We start from the raw sequence: 21,655 nt of genomic DNA, 5'->3' as shown, positions 1-21,655 counted from the left end.
ATGAATCAAATGTTTCCATTAAGCACCCACTTACAGGTAAAAATATATTCCCAATCATTGAGTGCTAAACAGTAAATCCCTAGGTGCCTTTTTTCTATACTGTACTTTGTTTCTCCATGATTGGAAGTTGACAGTAAAGAAGCAAAAACACCTGTTTTAATATAGGTGCATTTAGAAATTGCTTTTTCCTCTTTTCTCACCTTCTTTCCTTCCAAGGGCTCACTTGTTGGAGCTTTTATGGTTATATATTAGTAGTATAAAAGAATGATGTGATCTTTGCAGCTTTCAAATTACTGCCAAGGAAGCCATCTTTGCACTGAATGGAATCTTGCTTCTCGTGCTGAGCACTGCAAATAGCCTTCTGCTTATTCCTTTATAGGCCTTGGAAGGAAAATGAGCCATGTGTTTCCATTATGATGGCCTGACTCCGGAAAGAAATGTGCAAACAAGCCTGTATATTTTTACTGAGCTCTCAATTAGTTTAATTTAGAATTGCAATGTGCTTTTTAGCTGAGATGTCATAAAGCTGAAGGGAGCATGAGCAGGGCTGTACAAGTGCAGCTCTTGATGGGATCTCATTGTCATCTTCGATGGTGTTGTCCAGGGGCAGCTTTAGAAAAGACATCTGAGAAACTGAAAGTGCTTAATTGTGATATAATTAAAGTGAAATATTTTCGTGTAATTTGCATTTCAACTTGTCATTGATGGTGATTAGCTTCAGTAACTTTATGTACTGTAGCTAACCACCATTTAGAATTCTAAGAAAATTAGCATTTACATATTAATAACCTATGATAATGCCTTAAGGGTATAAATTAATGAATTCTGGCCCCAGCATGCTTTATCCACCGTCTGATTGAGCCTTTTCAAATCTGAACATGAGGAGCTCGTCATTTGAACATCAAATAATCAGAGAGAGGAGGCAAATGCTTAATAGAGCCTGACTTTGTAAAGTTTTCCAATAAAATGTTAGTGTTTTAAGAGAAATTAGTTTTAAAACCCAGGTGGGTAATAAGGTTTCTTTTAAAAGAAATGTAAATAGCAGGATTCTGAAAATCAACAGAGAGCTGTTAGATAAATACAGAGTGGAGAACAGTCCAGGAGGACATCCAAGACCAGGGGATTACAGGGAGAGGGCGGAGAGAGGCTGCAAGACCTGGAATTAAAAGCATTTCAATCTCTGCTCCAATCTCTGTGCTACCAATGCACCGACAACCTCATCAAGTTCCAACCAGGGAAAATTAAGTGTCTGAAAATGGCAATATAATGTTACCCTGGTTAAAAAAATAATAACCCATAAAATATAAAGGCATGTTTTTGTCAACTATGAATAAGATTGTCTCATTACTTGAGTTTAAATTGTTAAACAATTAATACATAGTTATGATTATAATTGGTTTTCTCAGTAGGAATCATTAAATGTCTATGTCATAATAGCTGGCAATGTTCAGAAACTGAGCTTTAATTAAAAACTGCTGGTGAGTTGATGCATGGTCAAATGAGAAGGGAGAATACACATAGGGACCAAGAATGAATTGCTTGAACTCACTGTAAAAACAGAAAATTTTAATTGCCAGAATCAACTCAGGGACCTGAGAGTAGATTTCTGTGGCTTCCAGCCAGTCACTCCACACCCTCCTCGTCTCTCCTCCTTCATTATTCCTTTTAGAAACAATGATTTCATTCATCCAACAAATACTAATAACTTGCCATGTGCCAAGTTTAGGGCCAAGTTTAGAAAACAAGGTAGTCAAGTTACTTCTTCTTGTGAAACATACATTATCCTAGAGATAATAGATCAAGAAGGAAACAAATCAGACAGTTAGGCAAAGGAAATGAAACAAGGTCACATGGTAGAAAGTGACTGAAGGTGTGCGAGCCTGGTTACATGGAGGAGTCATGCAGAATCTCTCTGAATTTGAAAATTTTGCTGAGAGAAGTATGGTGAGAAGTCCAGCCACGTGGAAATCAGGCAGGACAGAGCAGCAGCTCGTGCAAAGGTCCTAAAGTGGGACAAGATGCTGAGCTTAAATAAGAGTGTGTTTTCCTCTATGTTACTCCATGTTACTCTAAATATGATGGAAAAAGCTCTGGAATTATAAGTAGAAAAGCAATCTTATATCCTAAAACTTATATCCTCAACTCAGTGGAGAGCAATTGGGGAGGGAAAAAATTGGAAATGGGAAGGATAGTAAGCAGACTGCTATAGCCACTCAAGCAAGAAAGCAGCTCTGTGGAACTAGAGAGGAGAGAATGGATTTAAAGTTGATTTAGATATTTTGAATATAAATCATTTAAGTTTGCTCATGAGATAAATGTGGGAAGGAAATAAAGGCAAAAATTAAGGGTAATTTGGCAGACAGTCATGCTTTTATTGGAATGGGATAAAACAAAGTAGAGGCTTGGGGAGGGGCAGATGATGCAGAATTCTGCTTTAGCCCATTTGGTTTTATGTGCTGAATAGATAATCAAAGGGAGGAGATGTGATATTTGAGTCTGAAATTCATACGAAAGAAAAAGACAAGACTAAAGGTATTAACCATGGAAACAAAGATTTTTTTATTTAAAAAATGGCTTTTTGTTGTTGTTTGCTTTTTTATTTGTTTGTTTGGCTTCTGGGGATTGAACTCGGGAGCACTCAACCACTGAGCCATATCCCCAGCCCTATTTTGTATTTTATTTAGAGACAGGGTCTCACTGAGTTGTTTAGTGCCTCACTATTGCTGAGGCTGGCTTTGAACTCAAGATCCTCCTGCCTCAGCCTCCTGAGCTAACGGGATTATAGGCATGCACCATTGCACCCAGCTGCTTTTTGTTTTTGAAGTGAGGTCTCATTGCATTGCACAGACTGGTCTCCAGCACATGAGCTTATATAATCCTCCCTCCTCAGCCTTTTTCTTTTTTCAGTACTGGGGATTGAACCCAAGGGCCCTTTTCCACTGAGTTATACTCCCAACCTTTATTAATTTTTATTTTGAGACAAAACTGCTCAAGTTGAACTGGAACTTGCACTCCTCCTGCCTCGGTTTCCCCAGCCACTGGGGTGAGAGGTGTGCACCAATATGCCTGGTTTATGGAGGTCTTTTAAAAATATAAAAATGGATGAGATTACCTAAAGAAAGAGTATAGCAGAGGAAGTCCTATCTCAATATTTAAAGATTGGTTGGACAGGGAGATGCAAGCAAAGGAAACTGGTTATAAGCTGTCAGATAAGAAGAAACTCAGAAAATGTGCTGCTGAGGAAGCCAAGAGATAAGTGTGCTTGAAGAAGGAAAGGGGTGAACTCCTAGACACCAGCTCCTCAGTTATTCCCTTTGGTCACCATCCTTATACTGTGCTGGCAGAAAATCGTGAATTTCTAAGCTGTTGCCACTGTCAGTTCACATCCTCAAATCTTATAACATGTCAATATTCACCCATTCACCTTAGTTTAGTTTTATTTAGTTTTACTGTATATGTTTAAGATGTACATGATTACAGTAGTCAAAAACCAAAAATGATGGTTACTAGGGGCAAGAAAAGGTGACGCAATGTAGAGAAATAAGTCAAAGGGTACAAATTTGCAGTTATGTAGTATGAATAAGTCTAAGTACACATGACGAGTATAGCTGATAATATTGTATTATACATTGAAAATGTGCCAGAAGAGTAAATTTAGGTGCTATTAACACATACACAAACACATACCAAAAAAATGCTTTTTCTTGTTTTGTTATTCACTCAATAATTATTTATAGGACTCTTACCATATGCAAATTATTGTGTGGCATGTGTTATGTTAGATAAAATTCTATATAAAATAGGCCTCATCCTTATGATGGAAAAAGCTGCTTTATGTGCTATTCATCAACTTCCTCTCCTACCTCTTGTAACTATTTGTAATGTGTATTACTTTCAAACATCAAATCTCATTGCTACCACTTTGCCCCTTATGTTGTTACAGCTGTAAAAGTTATAAACCCACACACATCTTACCTAATCTTTTGATTTATGAAGTCTTTAGAATGTGGCATCTCCCATACTCCTGCATATCTCATTCAAGGTCAATCTTATATCTACCTTGCTCATGTGTACTCTGTCCTTTTGGAGCTTGCCTAATTAATATGTCTTCCCTATTCTGTATCCCATCTCCCTATCTATCCCATTCCCTTAATCTAGAAACATGCTCAAATCTCTGTTATCCCTTAGCATCCAATAATTGATTCCCAAATCCCTTGTGGATATGAAAATTTTGGGGTGCTCAAGTTTCTTATATAAAATGCTGGCACACTTACATATAAGTTATACACATCCTCCCATACCCTTTAATTGATCTTTAGATTATTTACTGTACATAGTACAATGTAAAGCTGTGTAAATAGTTATTATATTCTATTTTTATGTGATAATGACAAGAAAAAATAGTCTATAGCTCTTCAGTACAGACACAATCTTTTTCAAATATTTTTGATCAAAAATTAACACCACAGTTGCTTGAGTCTGTGAATGAAGAACCTGCTGATGTGAAATACCAGCAGTGCATCTAATGCACACTCACGCACACACTCACACAAACATACTAACTGGATATTCTGTAAGATTATATTCCTTTGAATCATAATCTTCAATTTGTTGATATCTAATCAAATTGATGGAATAGTGAACCTAAGAATGTATTACAAGAATTTTCTATTACTCATATTGTTAATTATCTCATAAAAGTTGCCTTCTACTATGACAGGACATCTATATACATGTTTGAAAAGTGCATGGCGTATTGACTGCTTTGTGAAAGATTTTTGTCTATTTTGTACCTAAACCAGGTGACCATGTGATGACCCCATCTTCCCCCCACCATATTTTCATTTAAACAATTGTTATAATTTTATTCTTTGATACGTCTAGACACCATGTGTCCCTTAAATTGTTTAAATGTGATTCTAATAAAAAAATGGAAATGCAGGTACTGAAATCCCAAAGTATTTCTCTATTTCAAAGTGGTCATCTATGTGATCCAACATCCCATATGCGTACACTACTTTTAAATACATTATGTTAATGGTAGCTTCATAAGTTTAACAGAGAGTTCATGGATTTTTTATTAAAAATATTATTTATTTTATTAAAAAATAGATCCTTGGATGCAAATTTGCAAAATTTTCCCTATAACATTTGATACTTTTGAGCTTTTACTCTGGAAACTTCTACTTCTTTGATTTCATCTGCCAAGCCTCCTACTCTGCTATAATTTTGAAATTATTTTTTCCCACATTCCCCTCCTCAGATAAGAGTTTCATTGAACATTCTTCCTGAATCTTACACTGAATTTTATAGCCACTTCCTTAAAAATACATATTTAACTCATTTATTTTAGTTCCACTTCATATTATATGCAATTACCTCTTAGACACCTGAAACCTGAAACTCATATCTGAAATGAAATTCATTGTTTTTAAATACCTAGTAACCCGTACTTCTCTCATAATATCCAAGTAAATTTTCTCAAGTTTCCTGGCTATCACCCAATGTGCAGCAACTGCTATCCATTCATTCACCAAAGGTGAAAACCAAACCTTTCATCTCTCTTTTCCTCCTTATTCATTGCCCTCATACATTGCCCTTTTTACTAAATTCTTCTTATTTAATTCCTAAATATTTCCCAGACTCAGCCTCTATACTCTGTGTCTATCACATTTGCTCTAATTTGCCCCTTTATTATCTTGTTCTGGGTTTACTACAGTGTCCTATTTTTTGACTTCTGTCTTTAATCACTGCTCTTCAGCCCCACCTTCATAGACAGGTATGCTTTCCTCCCGCCAGCCTCCCCTTTTGTGAATACTCTTTTTCTGTGCTTCCTAATTTCCTGTCTATCATTAAATATTTACATCTTGGAATATCAGTTCATATCTCAGTCTTTTCCACTAGACTGTGAACTTCTTTTCAGTAGGAATATTATATGAAATGTGTTTTTCTTCCAAATGCTTAGCACAGTGACTGAAATAAACTAGGTAGTATATAAGCATTAGTTGAATAAGAGAATGAATGGAAATGTCAAATCCATATTGCCTTTTTAAAAAAATTGCTGTGTATTTCTTCTACTATGCAAGGAAGAAACACTGCCAAACATACTTTTTATACTGCCTTATGCAGTTTTCCCTCAAATAAGAAACAATTGTTTTTATGTTGAAAGCTCCAAAGGTTTATTGTCTAAATTCAAAATATCTACAGGATCATAAATACCTTTGGTGGCATGGTGATCGTAAAGGGGAAAGGGGGCTGCAGCTTAGGGATAGTAAACACCTCACCTTGAGTGTTCATACCAAAAACAAACAAACAAACAAAAAAACGGGGAGGAACAAGTAAAACTCATCTTCCTCATCTTCTCTAGAGTCAGGGTTTCCAGCTGGTGATCCCTACTGCAGATGCACTGTAAAAACTTGGAACTCCTGCTATCTTAGGTCAGAAAATGACACTTTTTAGATAAATGTTCCCTATATACACTATACAAATTATATAAGGCAAAAAGCAATTTAAAGTGTTTTTAAAAAATTTTTTATTTGTTTTAATTAGTTACATATGACAGTACAATGACCTTGACATATCATACATTTGAATCAGATGGGATATAATTTCTCATTTTTCTGAGTGTACGGGTTGCAGAATCCTGTTGGTCATACAGTCACGTATATACACACAGCAATAATAATGTCTGTTTCATTCTACTATCCTTCCTTCCCTCCTCCCCTCCCTTCCCCTTTTAATACCTTTGCCTTTTGGTGGGGGAGGGGGTGGGGGTACTAGGGACTGAATTCAGAGGTATTCAACCACTGAGCCAAATCCCCACCCCTATTTTGTATTTTATTTAGAGACAGGGTCTCACTAAGTTGCTTAGTGCCTCTCTTTTGCTGAGACTGGCTACGAATTTGTGATCCTCCTGCCTCAGCCTCTGGAGCCCCACTGATTAAGGGTGTGCATCACCGAGCCCGGCACCTTTGTCTTTTTCTAATATTCTTTCTCCTCCTATTTCCCAGGCACAAACTGATCATGTGTCACACAGCTAATTCTGGGTCAACTTTCTCATAGTACTTAGAGTGCTTCTAGTTTTTATTGATTCCATCATCATGACATATTTTCCAGCTGCTGACTCTAGTCATGTTTCTGTTGCTATAGATACAGTGAATTTTTTAAAAAGGGGAATAAATAAGTCATTAAGCCTTTTAATACCAGAATTTTTAAAAAATTTCTATAATCTACCTAAGAAGAGCACAGTAGTTCTAAAATGAGTAATTTGAAATGTTGTATCAATTTCCATAACCTATCTTTTCTTTCACAAATAAATGAAGTTCTTTCTCACAAAATATAAATGATGATGATAACAGAATAATTATCATCATAAGTGGCTATATGTAAAAGTCCTTTGTAAAATATAAACATCTATGTAAAAGAAGTATGTTGTCATTGTTATTTTGTAGCCTTCTGTCCACTTATTCTAACACTTTTAGGTGTCAACAAGGGTTAGGAAGAGTATTCAAGGCATCAGATGGTAACAAATTGAGTCAACCTGCTAAAGCCATCATAGCAGGAGGTGGGTTAATTCTTGGGTTTCTATCCATGTTGTTATGGCCACAAGGCACAGCAAGAGAGGGAGCAGATAAGCAGAGAACAGCCACTCTTCCTACACTGACTAATCCACAGGAGGGAAGAACAGATCTCCAGTACCCAACTAGTATACCAGTGCCAGGCTGTTAATTTACAGTCTTCACAAGATCACCTCTATCTGGTGCAAAAACTTATCTCAAAATCCTCTTTGGTAACTTGAAAATGTAGTTGCTAGTTCATATGCATTAGTAAAACATCATTAATATGAGGAGAACCCTCAGAATTATGACAATCAGGAAGGAAACCTAGGGAGTTCAATCCATGTGGAGATTTGTCCTATTTAACCTAGTTTCAACCTTGTTCTCACCTTACCTCACTGTCATGGTCTCAGGAATGTAAATGTTCTGTAGCCTCCTCTTTCTTAACTTGCCTGTTTCTCCTCAAGGTTTCGCTTGCTAACTCAACACATTCTTCTAGTGGTATCCGAAACTAGTACATTTCTTCCTTACAGTATAATAGACAGGAATTGGTAATAATAATGCCCAACAATTGTTGCTATAGTAAGTTTAAATGTTTATAAATATTTATGAGACATGTAATGGCTAATCATATTAGCATGCATAAACCTGGTATGTAAGAAGGCGAGAAAGTGATTTTTATTACAATATAATGATAGTAATGAAGTAATAGAGTCTCTGAGAAAATGATAATATATGAAATTTATTTTCTTGTACATTCAAAAAAATATATCTCTTGAGAATGTAAGATGAATAAGACTCTCAAGAAACTCATGGTTATTCCTAAAGATGGACAACATCAAAATAATTATGAAAACTATAGTTGAGGAAATTCAGATTTTTAGAAATTCCTGTTCATGGAGCATTATGACACAAGAGGAAGAGCCACTAATGCATTTTTAGGAAATTGGGGGAAGTTTGCTGGAAAATGAAATTTCTTGATCACTAAAATTGATAATTCATATACACAGGTGTTGCCAATATAGAGTTGAATGAAATTCTGACCTTAGATCACAGTACCTTCGAAACATAGGCTGCAAAGATTTTTAGCTCCATAAGTTTCTGATATTGTTACATAAACATATTTAATAAGAGCAATTACAATTGTTTGTTTTAGAAAGTTAACCCAGAAACTTTTTGGATTGCCTTGAGTTCTGCAAGGAAAACACGATAGTTTCCTTTGATAATTTTTATATATTGATCTGCTGTCACATGAGTTTTCTGTTCAAATTTATACTATGTACATTTTCTAGGAACCCATAAACTGAGAAATTCACAGACACATGTGCATGCACAAACACGTATAGCACATACAAACACATCAGAACAATTAGAAGAAGTAAATGAAAAACTATTCTGTAGAATTGTTTCTGAAAAACAGACTTTTTAAAATTCTTTCAGAGCTTTATTAAAAATTGGGTCCTAATTCAAAATTATAAAGCAAATCTTCGCAATCCCCCCTTGAACAAAAATTGGGATATATGCAAAGTAAGATGCAAGAATTTCAGAAATAGAAATATTTGAAAGATGCTGAAAAATGTTTAAAATGATTAAATGTGAAGCTGTAACACTAAAAAACAATAATGTGTAACAAGAGAGTAAAGTCTGAGGTTAAAATATTTACAAGTCCTTTGTTATTTAGATAGTGTGGACACCATTATTAAATTTATAATTTTGTATCAAGTATGAATATAACACTCAAGAGCAATAACTAAAAATGAGTATAGAATATAGAATTTCTTAAAGAGTGGGGGGGAAGAATTTTAAAAACTTGAGCAGTTCAGTAGATAGTGTCCTACTGGGAGAGATATGAATTAGCATAAACTACACATACTTCAAACAACATTCATTAATTTGTCTACAAAATATTTGTTGAATGTATACTATGTCTACACTTATTCCTAAGTACTGTACAAATAGAGTTGTTTTTTTGTATTTTTATATAACAAACCAATCTCAATTTTAGTGGTTTAAAATAATAGCAATGATCTTTCTTTCTTTCTTTTTCTTTCCCTTTCTTTCTTTCTCTCTCTTTCTTTCTTTTTTTCTTTCTCTCTCTCCCTCTTTCTTTCTTTTCTTTCTCTCTCTCCCTCTTTCTTTCTTTTCTTTCTTTCTTTCTTTCTTTCTTTTCTTTTCTTTTCTTTTCTTTTCTTTCTTTCTTGGTACCAAGATTTAAACTCAGGGGCACTTTACCATTGAGCCCAGCCCTTTTTATTTATTTATTTGTTTGCTTACTTTATTTTGAGACAGGTTCTCACTAAATTGCTGAAATCTTCACCAGGTTTCTGAGGCTGGCTTTGAACTTGCAATCCTCCTGCCTCAGCTTCCAGAGCCACTGGGACTGAAGTGTGAGCCTCAATAATTTCTTTTGATCATGACTTTATATATCGGGCAAGGTTTAGTCTTTATTTCATAAAACATTAGCTGGAGCTGCTTAATGGAGGCTGGAGCATCCGTCACTTTAGCATCCGTCTAGCTGTCAGTTGAGAACCTAGCAATGACTGAGGGACAAGGTGTCTTGGTGCCTTTCTACATGTGTCACAGAAGAGTAGGTCACAGCTGAAGCTACAAAGCTCGGTTTTTGTGTCCTGACAAAAGGAAAGTTAAAGTCAAATAAGAAAAGCCAAGGAATATAATTTTATTACTAGAATTAAAGTGAAAGTAACATAAGGCTTAGGCAAAAAGCATTCTCAAATGGAAGAGTGAGTCTTCTCTAAGTAGAGAACCACAGAGGAAACAGTGCTGTTTCCAAATTTATTGCTGTTTTGGGTTACCTTGAGAACCTTCTGCACCCTTTGCCAATCAGGTCTTCAGCTCCTCTTTTACTCTGGCAGTGGAGGTCTTGATTGTAGCTGGTCTTCTCTGGAACTGTCATGGTAACCACCTTATTCAAGGAGGCTTCACTACAAGTCAATCCTATCTTAATGTGTGTAAATTTAATTGGGGTCAGTTGCCTGATAGAATTTACCTTAGTGCACCTGCATGACTAAAGAAATTTCTCTTCTGAAATATATTGAGAAGCCAGTGACAACAAATCCTATCTTTACAATGACCCCAATAGACCCTATCAGAAGTTAGTTCCACTGATCTTTCTTTCTTGACATGTTTCTTAATTGGCTCCTTTTGTTTCTACCTGCTTATACTCAAGGTTTGTGCACCTGTTATCTTTCTATAAGTTATTTGATTATTCATTTTCCTTAAAAGTAGTTTAAAGAAAACCCAGGACCTTGCTATGTTCTTGGTTCCTACTACCTAACACATGTACCTCTTCACATCACCTGTGGTTCTCCTGACAGTATGGCAGCTAGATACAAAGGTCATGTATCCCCAGAGAAGGACAGTCATAGTCTCAGAAGTCACATATAATACTGTTTTGTGTTAATAGAGCAGTCACAAACCATCATGCCCAAGTGGTGAAAGACAATTAGACATACTGATCTGTGTAGTTCAAAGGAAGGATTTGAAGTAGATGGTATAACCTGAGGGATCATGAGCACATACTTGGTAATTAAAGGCAAAAATTTAGATGAGTTCACTGAAGTATGTATTTAGAAAGAAGAGGTGAGTAGAGAAAAGAAAATTATAAGGTTCACAAACCATAAAGGAGCAGAGAGCAAGAAATGCCCAGATATCAGATGAATAGCTGTGGTGCTAGAAACCCAAGGCAAGGAAAAATTTAAAAGAAGTTTCCAAAAATATCAAACACAGCAGAGGATCCCAGAAATATAGGAGCAAAAAATCGAAGATTTAGGATATATTGGGTCATTAACAAAGTTGATGAGAGTGGTTTAGGTGGCTGAGAAGTGTAGGCATCACATGAGTTAAAAAAACTGAATATAAAATTCCTTCAATTAAAGGAACTGCAAAGGCTATAAGAGAGAGGAAGCATAGGGTTAAAAAGTTTTGTGTATTCTTGTAAAAAACATGAAAGAATTTAGTTTAATAAAGAGTTAGAGAAATATATTAAGGGGAGAAAAATTGAAGATAAAGGAGAAGTGGACTGTGTTCTTTCTGACCACTGTGCCACTCTGCAGTGGGCATATTGAATTCAGCACACCTCTGGGATTGTGTGCCCTAGGTGGGGACATACCGAGCTAAGACCGTGCCAATTTATTTGTATGTGATATAGAGCTACAAGTCACAAATTATATAATAATTTGACTTAGTTAAGCATCTGGAATATGGCATATGGAATGAAACTGGGTGATTATCTGATGAGAAGACATAATTAATTGACACCATCAGGTGAAAGATGAATGAATTTTTCCATGTGTTTATATTATGTGTTTATTTACATAATACATGATCCAAGTGATCTCATTAGTGAAGCAGAATATAGAGTAGACACTTAAAATTATGATTGGATTAGTTCATTGAAAGCTTTATCCTGATTAGCATTTGTATCTCAAAATACATATCAATCTAATATTGCATCTACTCAGTGACTAAGCATTAATTCTGCCTTATTTTGTCATTTTATGTGAGAACATTAAAATTCAGTTTTCCTTTCATATATTCTGACCACATTCATATTTATCCTTGTTTATTTTCATTAATTTATGTGTACTTTTGTATAGTCTAATAAATTCCATTGTTTGAACAATTACTTGCATGCTAAGCAACCAGAGATGGCATAAGAGATGTCCAACAAAATTTTGATTTATGAGTGCTTTCAAAGCTACATTACAATAATAAATATGGAAATAATTATACTTTAAAATTTGAAACTATTGGACCAAATAAAATATTGTTCAGGGTATCACATGAAGATAATAACACTGAATGTTTGAATGACAACCTATTCTCAGGCACAGAAAACTCAATAACCCTCACCTGCCAAACCTGGGATTGAGATTAAATAGCAAAAATAAAAGTTTGAAAGAATGATGTTATGACTAGAAATTTGCAGAGGGAAAATAAAATGTGAGTGACAGAATACATTCAAAAGCAATGTTATGTAGTCTGAGACATTAGTGTATTTTCAAAATAAGTATAAAAAATAGTAGCAGAATGGCAGATAGCTATGAAAAAGAGAAAAATAGATATGTATGATGATGCAAATGAAGACAGATAAAAGGTGATTAAATATCAGAAAATATTAAATTTGTTGAGTCCCAGAAGAGTAAACTGCAATAAGTAATATAGTGAGCAGCAGAAAAGTGGGAAGCCATAAAGATTAGATTGAAAACTATAATAGGAATAAGCAGTAGAGGAACTTTTTTGCATAGCATATTAGTTGCTTTTGAACTTTATTTAGTACTTAATACTTTTTATATATAAAATTGTACATAGGCAGTTGCTTAATATTTTTAAAAGATGAAAGCAGAACTGCTGTTAGGTATTTTAGAGGTGAGGGAGGCACCAAGGAAGGGGGTCCAGCATTGGCCATAGATGCTATTATTTTGTCCAACAGGGCCTATGGAGAGCTGTACAGATTCTTTTGGGGGACCTCCTAGGATTCCTAGAAAAACACTGTGTGGAATACAAAGCATGGAACTAGTATGGGTTTAAAGTGCCATAGCAGACAAGATTGTGCAAATGTTTTTTTTATTCATGAGCAAGTTAATGTACATGACTTGTGAATCCTCTTTGCTTACAATTTCTTGAACAAGTGTTAAAGATTGTGTGTACTTTCATTACTAAATGAAAGCCAGAATCTTAGATTTGAATTCTAAAGCTCTTTGACTTTACTTTATTCAGTAGAGTAAAATAAAAACCCTTTGAACCTGGGGCTGGGAGGATAGCTCTGTGATAGAATGCCAGTCTAGCATGCATGAGACTCTGGGTTCAGTGGTTATCACCCCAAAACAAATGAACAAATGAATTAACTGAATCAGATTATTTACCATGTAGAGATTAAAAGTGGACTCACAATTTGCATGAAAATCCAGACAACAAGAAAATATGAAAGAGCTTAGTAACTCCAGGTTACAACTTATATGCACAGCATTTGCATAATACACCCAAAGCCTTGGTGGGGTATTCGTGAAGTTAGAGTTTGATCCTGCCAATGGTTTACTGGATTGCTTATGTTACAAGAATGAATCACACTAAACCTCAAGATGCCTAATGATTAAATTATAATTGATCCTTGTGTCTTGCAAGACACTACAGCCAGTCATACTGTCAGAACAAGCCTTCCTAATTGGTCAATTCACCCATGTGATCAAATTCTAGTTCCTAATTCTAGTTCCAAATTCTAATTCATAGAATTAGACTGGATGTTATGATAGACTTCTTTATAAATTCTACTACAATACCAAAATAAATGACATTTGTTATATAGACTCTGAAATCTCCTTTCTTGACTTTAGATCAACTGTTGTAATTTATCTTCAATTACTTTTACTTTCTTATCAAACAACAGAAATACTTAAACTATAATAATGCATGAAATTTGTGCTAAAATCTGCCATTTACTAATTGCTGCATATGACCTCATGATAGCAAGTTTACATATTCTCATTTAATACTTTCCACATTATGTATTCATAGTTAATGCAAATAAGATAATTTACACCAAATCATCTGGCTTATAAGTGATAATATTAGGATTTGAACTTAGCAAAATTTTCCTCTTCTCCATCTTAAATTCTTCCTTGTCTTGTCCACTTGAATATAGACTTGGGTCCTTTATGTGGGCTTCAGTTTTTCCAAAATATATATAACATTTCTAGTACATGTCATAATTAGAATGCTTAGACTTTTTCTGCAATTTCAAGAGGCATAATAAATAAGAATGAAAGAAAAATCTCTAGGTTTTAGTAAATTATCTACATTTAATTATGCTTCATAATTTCCTAAAACCCAAATACTGCACAAAATAGATTTAAATGCTATTAAGATAATTTTTTCAAGAGCCTGTTTTAACAACAATTTATTTATATCATAATGAACTTCCACTAAAATAAGTACCTTTAGCTTATCCAATTCTCTGGGCTTCATAATAAATTTAACAATTAAAACTAGCAACTAAAGTCCAAACACAAAAATTTTATAGCACTAAATACTTCTTAAGCTAGCTGTATAAACTGAGGAGAAATGTGAGTGTTAGTTAGCCATACAAGGAGAATTGTAAGAATTTGGAATCCATTTTTGCTTTTCTGTGTGAACACAAAAACAGGGATCCCCTATTTTAGATCTATGCCTTTTAAAAATAAACCAGAAAAATTCACCCAAATTTGTTCCTAAAATCAGCCATGTCAAGAGTGAGCGAAATATATTGGACAGGAATAGAGCAGAGTTGTTCTGTGATGTTGCCTCATTGTCCTTGTAACAACCAGAGGGTGCAGGAAGGCAGGGGAAGTCGTGCACTGCTTTGCCTCTGCTTCTCTTCCTCAGGCAGTCTTGGTCTAATGGGTTTTAGAATTGCTTTGTCTTTGCTCTATAGCTATGCAATTCACCCAGATTCACTAAACCACTCAGATATCCTAAGAGTGACTTTCCCAAACATCCAATTTCTGTTTTCAAAAATGATACAAGACAATTCTAAGGTTGTGATAAAAATAAAACTGATTACAAAAGCAGAAAAACATAACAATTTAGTTGTCAACAAATGTTGCCCAATCCAAGAATACAGAAGGTGAGCATATAGCTTAGGAAGAAGATAATTTAAAGGTTTCTTCAATTAATACTCAAAAATTCTAAAAGTTCCTTATATTTTTCAGGCAACAGAAAAAGTATAGAGAAACATTTGGATTTATCACACTTAAAATATCTACCATTGGATCTGCCACATTATCACAGAAGGCTATATATTACCTCATTTTAATCAAATTTCCCTTTAATTCAAAAGGGTTTTTTATTTATTCATTTTTATGTGGTGCTGAGGATTGAACCCATGGTCTCCCATGAGCTAGGCAAGTGCTTTACCGCTGAGTCACAACCCCAGCCCTCAAAAGGGCTTTTTAATAGAGGACTTTTCAATCAGATCAGCTTCATTCAATACATGGTTTTGCGTACAAGAACAAAAAATTAATTAATTGAACACTTTAATTTTACTCTGTATTATATTGCTAACATACCAATGATTCAGTGATTTTTAAATTTTGTAGGATATAGATACAAAGTCAACAATTTTAAAGTATGCTAATATTTTTTGCTTTTGTTTTTGTTTTTCCAGTCTGTTCCCAGTATTCTAGAGGAGTATTTGCCATTTTTGGACTCTATGATAAGAGGTCAGTACATACCTTGACCTCGTTCTGTAGCGCCTTACACATCTCCCTCATCACACCAAGTTTCCCTACTGAGGGGGAGAGCCAGTTTGTGCTGCAGCTAAGACCTTCATTGCGAGGAGCACTCCTGAGTCTGCTGGATCACTATGAATGGAACTGTTTTGTCTTCCTGTATGACACAGACAGGGGTAAGTCCTAATGCCTTACTCTCTCAAGGAAACTCACTTTTATTGTGAAATGGCCTCATATCACTTGTGTGATTTAGCAAAAATGTGTTGATCCTTAACTTTGCTAAAAAGAAAAATATTCTTACAATCCACACAAAAAAAATACTTATAAGGAAACCATGATCTATAAATTTATTAAAATTAAGATAACTATGTGGATAGGAAAAATAAACTAAGGTGCTTTTCCTATAATCACACAATAACCAACACAAGAATACTTTGTGACCTCTGGTCACTAAAATATGCAGAGGTTTTTATGTACACACTAAACAACAATTCTGACTAATTTTCCACCAGACACCAGCTGGGCTTCCTGTAATTCAGTTTGGATCTGATACTATATACCTGGAAATACATCAGATTCAACAGGTTGAGAATTCAGTCCCATCCATTTCAGAAGCCAACCACAAATTTCACATTATTTTACCTGTGCTTCTGACTGACAGCCAGCCACACATCAGGGTGACCCGTGACCCCTTCTTGGGTTGAGTCACTTTGCCAGGAAAACACAGAATTCCACAAATCATTTTTCCTGTGTTTACACACTTACTTTAAAGGATATTACAAAGAATACAAATAAACAATCAAATGGGAGAGGTGCATGGGGCAAGGGGCTTCCATAATCTCTCTGGGCACACCCCTCTCCTGGAATTCCCATATGCTGAGCTATCCAGAAGTTCTCCATACCCTGTTCTTGTAGGTTTTCATGAAAACTTGATTACATAGTCTTGAGTTTGTGTTGGAGAGACAAGGTAAATAACCAACACACTACCCTATTGACAATCCATTCATTTTTGTACAATGTCTGATAGTTGGATTCACCTGCAGGCATAACTTACAGAGTTTATATAAATTTTTTTTTCAGGTTCATTTTTCATTTATTGACTAGAATCATAACAAAATATTATACTTAAAAGTGAACATTAGGAATTGGGTTTTGTATTTAGTCCTTTTCCTGTAGACTTAAAAGTTACGAGAAGATGAGAAGTTTTAATAAAAGTTGAAACAGGCAATATTTTGAGAACATCATTCAATAGAATTCTGTCTATTTAAAGAGTAAAGACAATAAATGCCTTTATTCCCTTGTAAAAAAAAATAAATAAATAAAAAAGCAAAATAAATCTTTTGTGTGTGTTATCCACCTTCAAAGATCCAAAGTATCATTTCTGTTACTCAGAGATGAACTCATTAAATGAATTCATCTTTATCCCTAAAACTTAGGTATTTAATTAGACAGAAGCAATATATCATTTAAGATGTCATACCTATGATATTCCTAGTACATTCCTTATATTAGAATTTTGGGTAATTTTCTCTTTTAGAAACAAGCTCAAAAAACTATCATCATTCTATATGCTTGCAGCCTACTTTTACTTCTCTCTGGATATGAGGGAACCTAGCCATACCACATGCCATTATTTTCTAGTAATTAAAAATCTTAAGGATATTAGCAAACACATTGTACAAGATAGCATATTTCACTATGAGTGAAATTGCCAAATCTCTTCGTGCTTAATATTTTTTCTGTTAGAAAATAACTTAGTGAACATGCAAGTTATATCTTGCATATCTTTTCTTCCCCAAATGTGTGTTTCTTCAATAACTATTATATTGTATAACTCTAGCAGTTATTTTATTGTATTACACTTTTACCTTTTATTTCTGGCATAGTAATGCCCTGATAAGCATGAGATAAACATAAAATGAATTAACTAATTAAACAAGTGAAGTGCTTGACAATAAGTAGGTCCTAATAACAGATTATATAATTCATTTTTATTAATTTGCTATACTTTTGATGAAGTTAATAGAGAGCCAAAATTTTTAAAAAATCATCTAGAAGAATGTTGCATGAATTAAATGTGTTTTCTTACCATGAAAAATGTTGACTATAATGTTGATCAAGATAATATTCTTATTTAAATTTAAACGTAAATGTTTAGAAAATTGGGGGTTTTAAATTGATTTTCTGGTAATGGAAACCTTGAACATTTCTTCAAATTTAATTAATATGATGTCCTTTTTATCAAGCAAAAAAGGACATTTATTTAAATATATATAATATGAAAAGTGGCCATTTTTCTCATATGAAATAGATCTTTTCAAAGGAATATATATTTTTACTTGTTTCTGTTTCTCCAGAATCTTAAATGTTTATGATGTGTTTTTGGCCATTTCTGGCTTCTGGGTACAAGGTAAATTTATTATTAAGGAAGAGATCATGAGGAAAAAAATCCTAAAATTTTTAAATTCTAATGATCACTATTGCTATTTTCCAAACTTGTTATGATGGACAGCAATTTTAATAGAATCTGTGATGGCTAACGATTGCATATTTTGCTTAATCCGGGTTTCCTTTAATGCTTTATTCTCAATGTTCTAGGTGCATTAGTGCTTTTAAGGCTTGTGGTGTTACTTCAGGACTTGCTAAATATTTTTATCCAATATCATATATTGTAACATTATATAAATTTTGTTCATAGCAGAGAGATGTTTGCCAAAGCATACAGTAGAAAATTTCCTTTGACTTGTTTTGGCTTGTTTAGTTTCCTTTATTTTGTTTCTTGTTAGGGTTGCTTTTTTCAAAAATATATTCTATGAATTACATAATATGTTTTCAGAAACCTAGGAAATGATGTTCTGGATGGGATAAAGTCTATATGCTGCTATTCTAGTGGAAAGCCAGTGGAAGAGGTTATGAGGAGATGGACAGTATGCTTGTTTGGAAAGGGAGATGTTTATTTTATTTTTATGTTTTGTGTTTTATGCACACGTTTTTATTTCTATGCTGCCTTAAATTGTTTTGGAATAAGTCAAGATCTAAGTAACTAAAAATGAACAAATGAAGAGGAAGGGCATGAAATACCTTTAAATTAGGTTTATTTTATTCTTCAATAATAAGTCTGTATAAATCACTCCAGAGCCTTCCTGTTTCCTTTTCTTCAGTTCTCTTCTTCTCCAGGTTCTTCTTAGACTGTCAAATTTCCTTTTTCTTTTCCCTCCTCTCCTTCTTCCCTGGGAACATTAAATACTGAGCACATAAGCAACATGATTTCAGGCACACTAAGAATCTGATTCCTTCTCTCTTCTGTTACTAGACAGGGGCGCGGTAATGGTGAATTTCACACATCATCTTAACTGGGCTAAGGAATGCCCTGATAACTAGTAAAATATTATTTCTGGATATGTCTATGAGAGCATGTCCAGAAAAGATTAGCATCTATATTGGTGGACTGAGTAAAGAAGATCACCCTCACTCCTGTGAGTGGGTGTCATCAAATCCATTGAGAGCCCACATACAACTAAAAGGTCCAGGAAGGGCCACCTTCTCTTCCTGCTGGAGCTGAGACTTTGGCACTCCTGGTTCTCAGGCTTTCTGACTGACACCATGACTCACAATTCATTCCCTGATTCTTAGGCCTTAGGACTTGGATGGAAACTTTTGCCATTGGCTCTCGGTTCTTAGGCCTTTAGGCTTGAATGTATACTATACCACTGGGTCTCCAGCTTTCACAGAGTAGATTATGGTACTACTTAGCCTTCATAATCATATGAGCCAATCTCTCATAATAAATGTGTGTGTGTGTGTGTGTGTGTTTCCTAATGGTTCTGTTCTCTATAAAGCCCTGATTAATAAAATGTCTAAGAACCCTCTGAACTTTAATTCATGAGTGATATAGAGGGATAGGATGGCAGAGTTGATAACTCAGAGAAATATAACATACTGAAATCAATTCAGACTAAAGTAAAATTACTGATATCTGCTCCTTTGAAATCTCAGATAGGAGTGAAGAGGGGTAGATCAGGGTAGCCATACTCCTCTTGCCAACTTGCCTTGAGCGTTCAATGTCTGCAGCACATTTTGTAGCCACCATTCTTCCTGTTATTATTTCCATCTCCAATTCCTAATTACAACATTTGCTAATAATCCATCAACAGACATCTATCATTGATCGTGCCACTTAAAATTCCTCTGACCCATTTTCCTTATTAAAAATAAAATTAAAAGTGGTAGTAAAACAATCGACATATAAAGTCAAGACAATTAAGAGTCTTTCAGATTCTCAACTGGTATTATCCAAGAATGGATGAATAATTTAACTTTAATACTTGGTAATATTAAACTTTGTTTTCCTAGTTCAGAAAAAGTAAACTTATTTCTCAACCCAAAGAAAGAAAAATTCTAAAACTCTCACTAAAAAGAGGAGGACTTTCCTTCATCTCCATGAAATCATAGACTGTTATCAGTGCTATAGTGAACCTATCAGGATTTAGTCTAATTTTTATAACTCATCCAGATATATTTGCTTACAAAGTTCTATTAGTTCATAGCCAGTATGACAAATCAAATGTTTACTTGCTGCCAGTTGCCAAGTATGAGGATAATCCATTCCACCAGGAGGGAGAGAACACTGAACTCTATCTTCTGAGCCTGGAGATTCCTGGTAGGCAAGTGGGAGAGCAAAGAAAGATATGAGTGTGGAGATTCTTACTTGTAACTGAGGAAGAAGTAGCTATCAGAAATAGGCCAGGCAGACCTGACTGCCCTCATAGCATCTCCTCTGGATCACTGCATCATTTATTCCCTGGCTTCATCAACCTACCTTCCATAGATTGATTATTCCACTTTGGGTTAGTTAGGGGAACACTGGACTATGGGGTGAGTGAATGGGATGGAGACACAGCAGCTGATGTCCTTATAAAAAGGGTTATGTACAGGGTCCCTTTTCTCTGGTGGGAGGAGGCAAAGGAAAAGCGGGGTGCATGCTTTCCTGCCACCTACCACTGTCCCTGGTTACAGAGCAAAGCATTCTGGCGTAGATACAGCAATTCAACCTGAAGGAGTGCTGAAATTCTAACAAGGACTACCAAACAAGGGGATTGAACAAAGAACAATGTAGTCAAAGGAAGAAAAGTAGTCAAAGGAAGAAAGAGCAACAAAAGTAGCAACAAAATAAGTTGTGTGTGGACAGAATAGAGAAATTCTGGAGATGAAGTAGAGATACAGGAAGCCTTCCACTAGTTCATCAGAAGGGTTGGTATAGAAAATATTTCCTCCATGGATATTTGTGCTGGGTAAATTACAGACCTTCAGAGTGGCTGTTCTTCCTTTCCTATTTCCTTCTCATTGTCAGTATTCAGTCACAAATAAGAAACATGAGAAGATCTGGATAAGGCCAGCGGAGGTCCTACTCACTGGAAAGGTGATTCTGCCCTCACTCATGGAATTTCAAAATTACAACAAGCAAATTTTAAAAATAAATATATAGGATTACAACAAAGTTCTGATTTTTTTCTCATTTAGACTATTTTAATGTTTCATTGAAAATATTATATTTGTATAACTATTTTTCACTTGGCTAGAGCCTGAGCATATACTGAACCTATCACTTAAGTTACTCAGCCATGTCTTAGCGCTAAGGAGTGGGATCATGTTGCTGAAGAATCCGTTAGTCCAGGGAAGTAGGCTATAGAGGCTTGCTCTCCAGTTTTGTGTTTCAAATGACCCATGAATTTCTAAAGTAGTAAGTTTGCAAATGTCTCATGCTTTCCTTACAAGTTTTTCATTTAAAAGATATTTCTGAAGATCTGAAGATATGGAGAAAAAGATCTTCCTTTTAGAGCTGTGATTGAACACATTGCTTCAATATAACTTGGA

The 21,655-nt window shown here is 34.8% G+C and overlaps 1 protein-coding gene across 9 annotated transcripts in view; it reads left to right on the top strand.

Moving 5' to 3' along the window:
* The window catches only part of Gria4 (glutamate ionotropic receptor AMPA type subunit 4), a 329,568-nt gene that overhangs the window by 105,695 nt on the left and 202,218 nt on the right, over positions 1-21,655 (top strand). For all 9 annotated transcript variants that reach the window (XM_076843817.2, XM_076843819.2, XM_076843814.2 and 6 more), the window contains exon 3: positions 15,718-15,957. In XM_076843817.2, coding sequence (XP_076699932.1) covers positions 15,718-15,957 — 240 coding nt within the window. The remainder of the gene's footprint in view (positions 1-15,717; positions 15,958-21,655) is intronic.

Source organism: Callospermophilus lateralis, chromosome 2 (genome assembly GCF_048772815.1).
Source record: "Callospermophilus lateralis isolate mCalLat2 chromosome 2, mCalLat2.hap1, whole genome shotgun sequence".
NCBI classification, from domain to species: Eukaryota; Metazoa; Chordata; class Mammalia; order Rodentia; family Sciuridae; genus Callospermophilus; species Callospermophilus lateralis.
The sequence above is the reverse complement of the archived record's forward strand: the minus strand, read 5'-3'. Positions and strand labels throughout refer to the sequence as shown.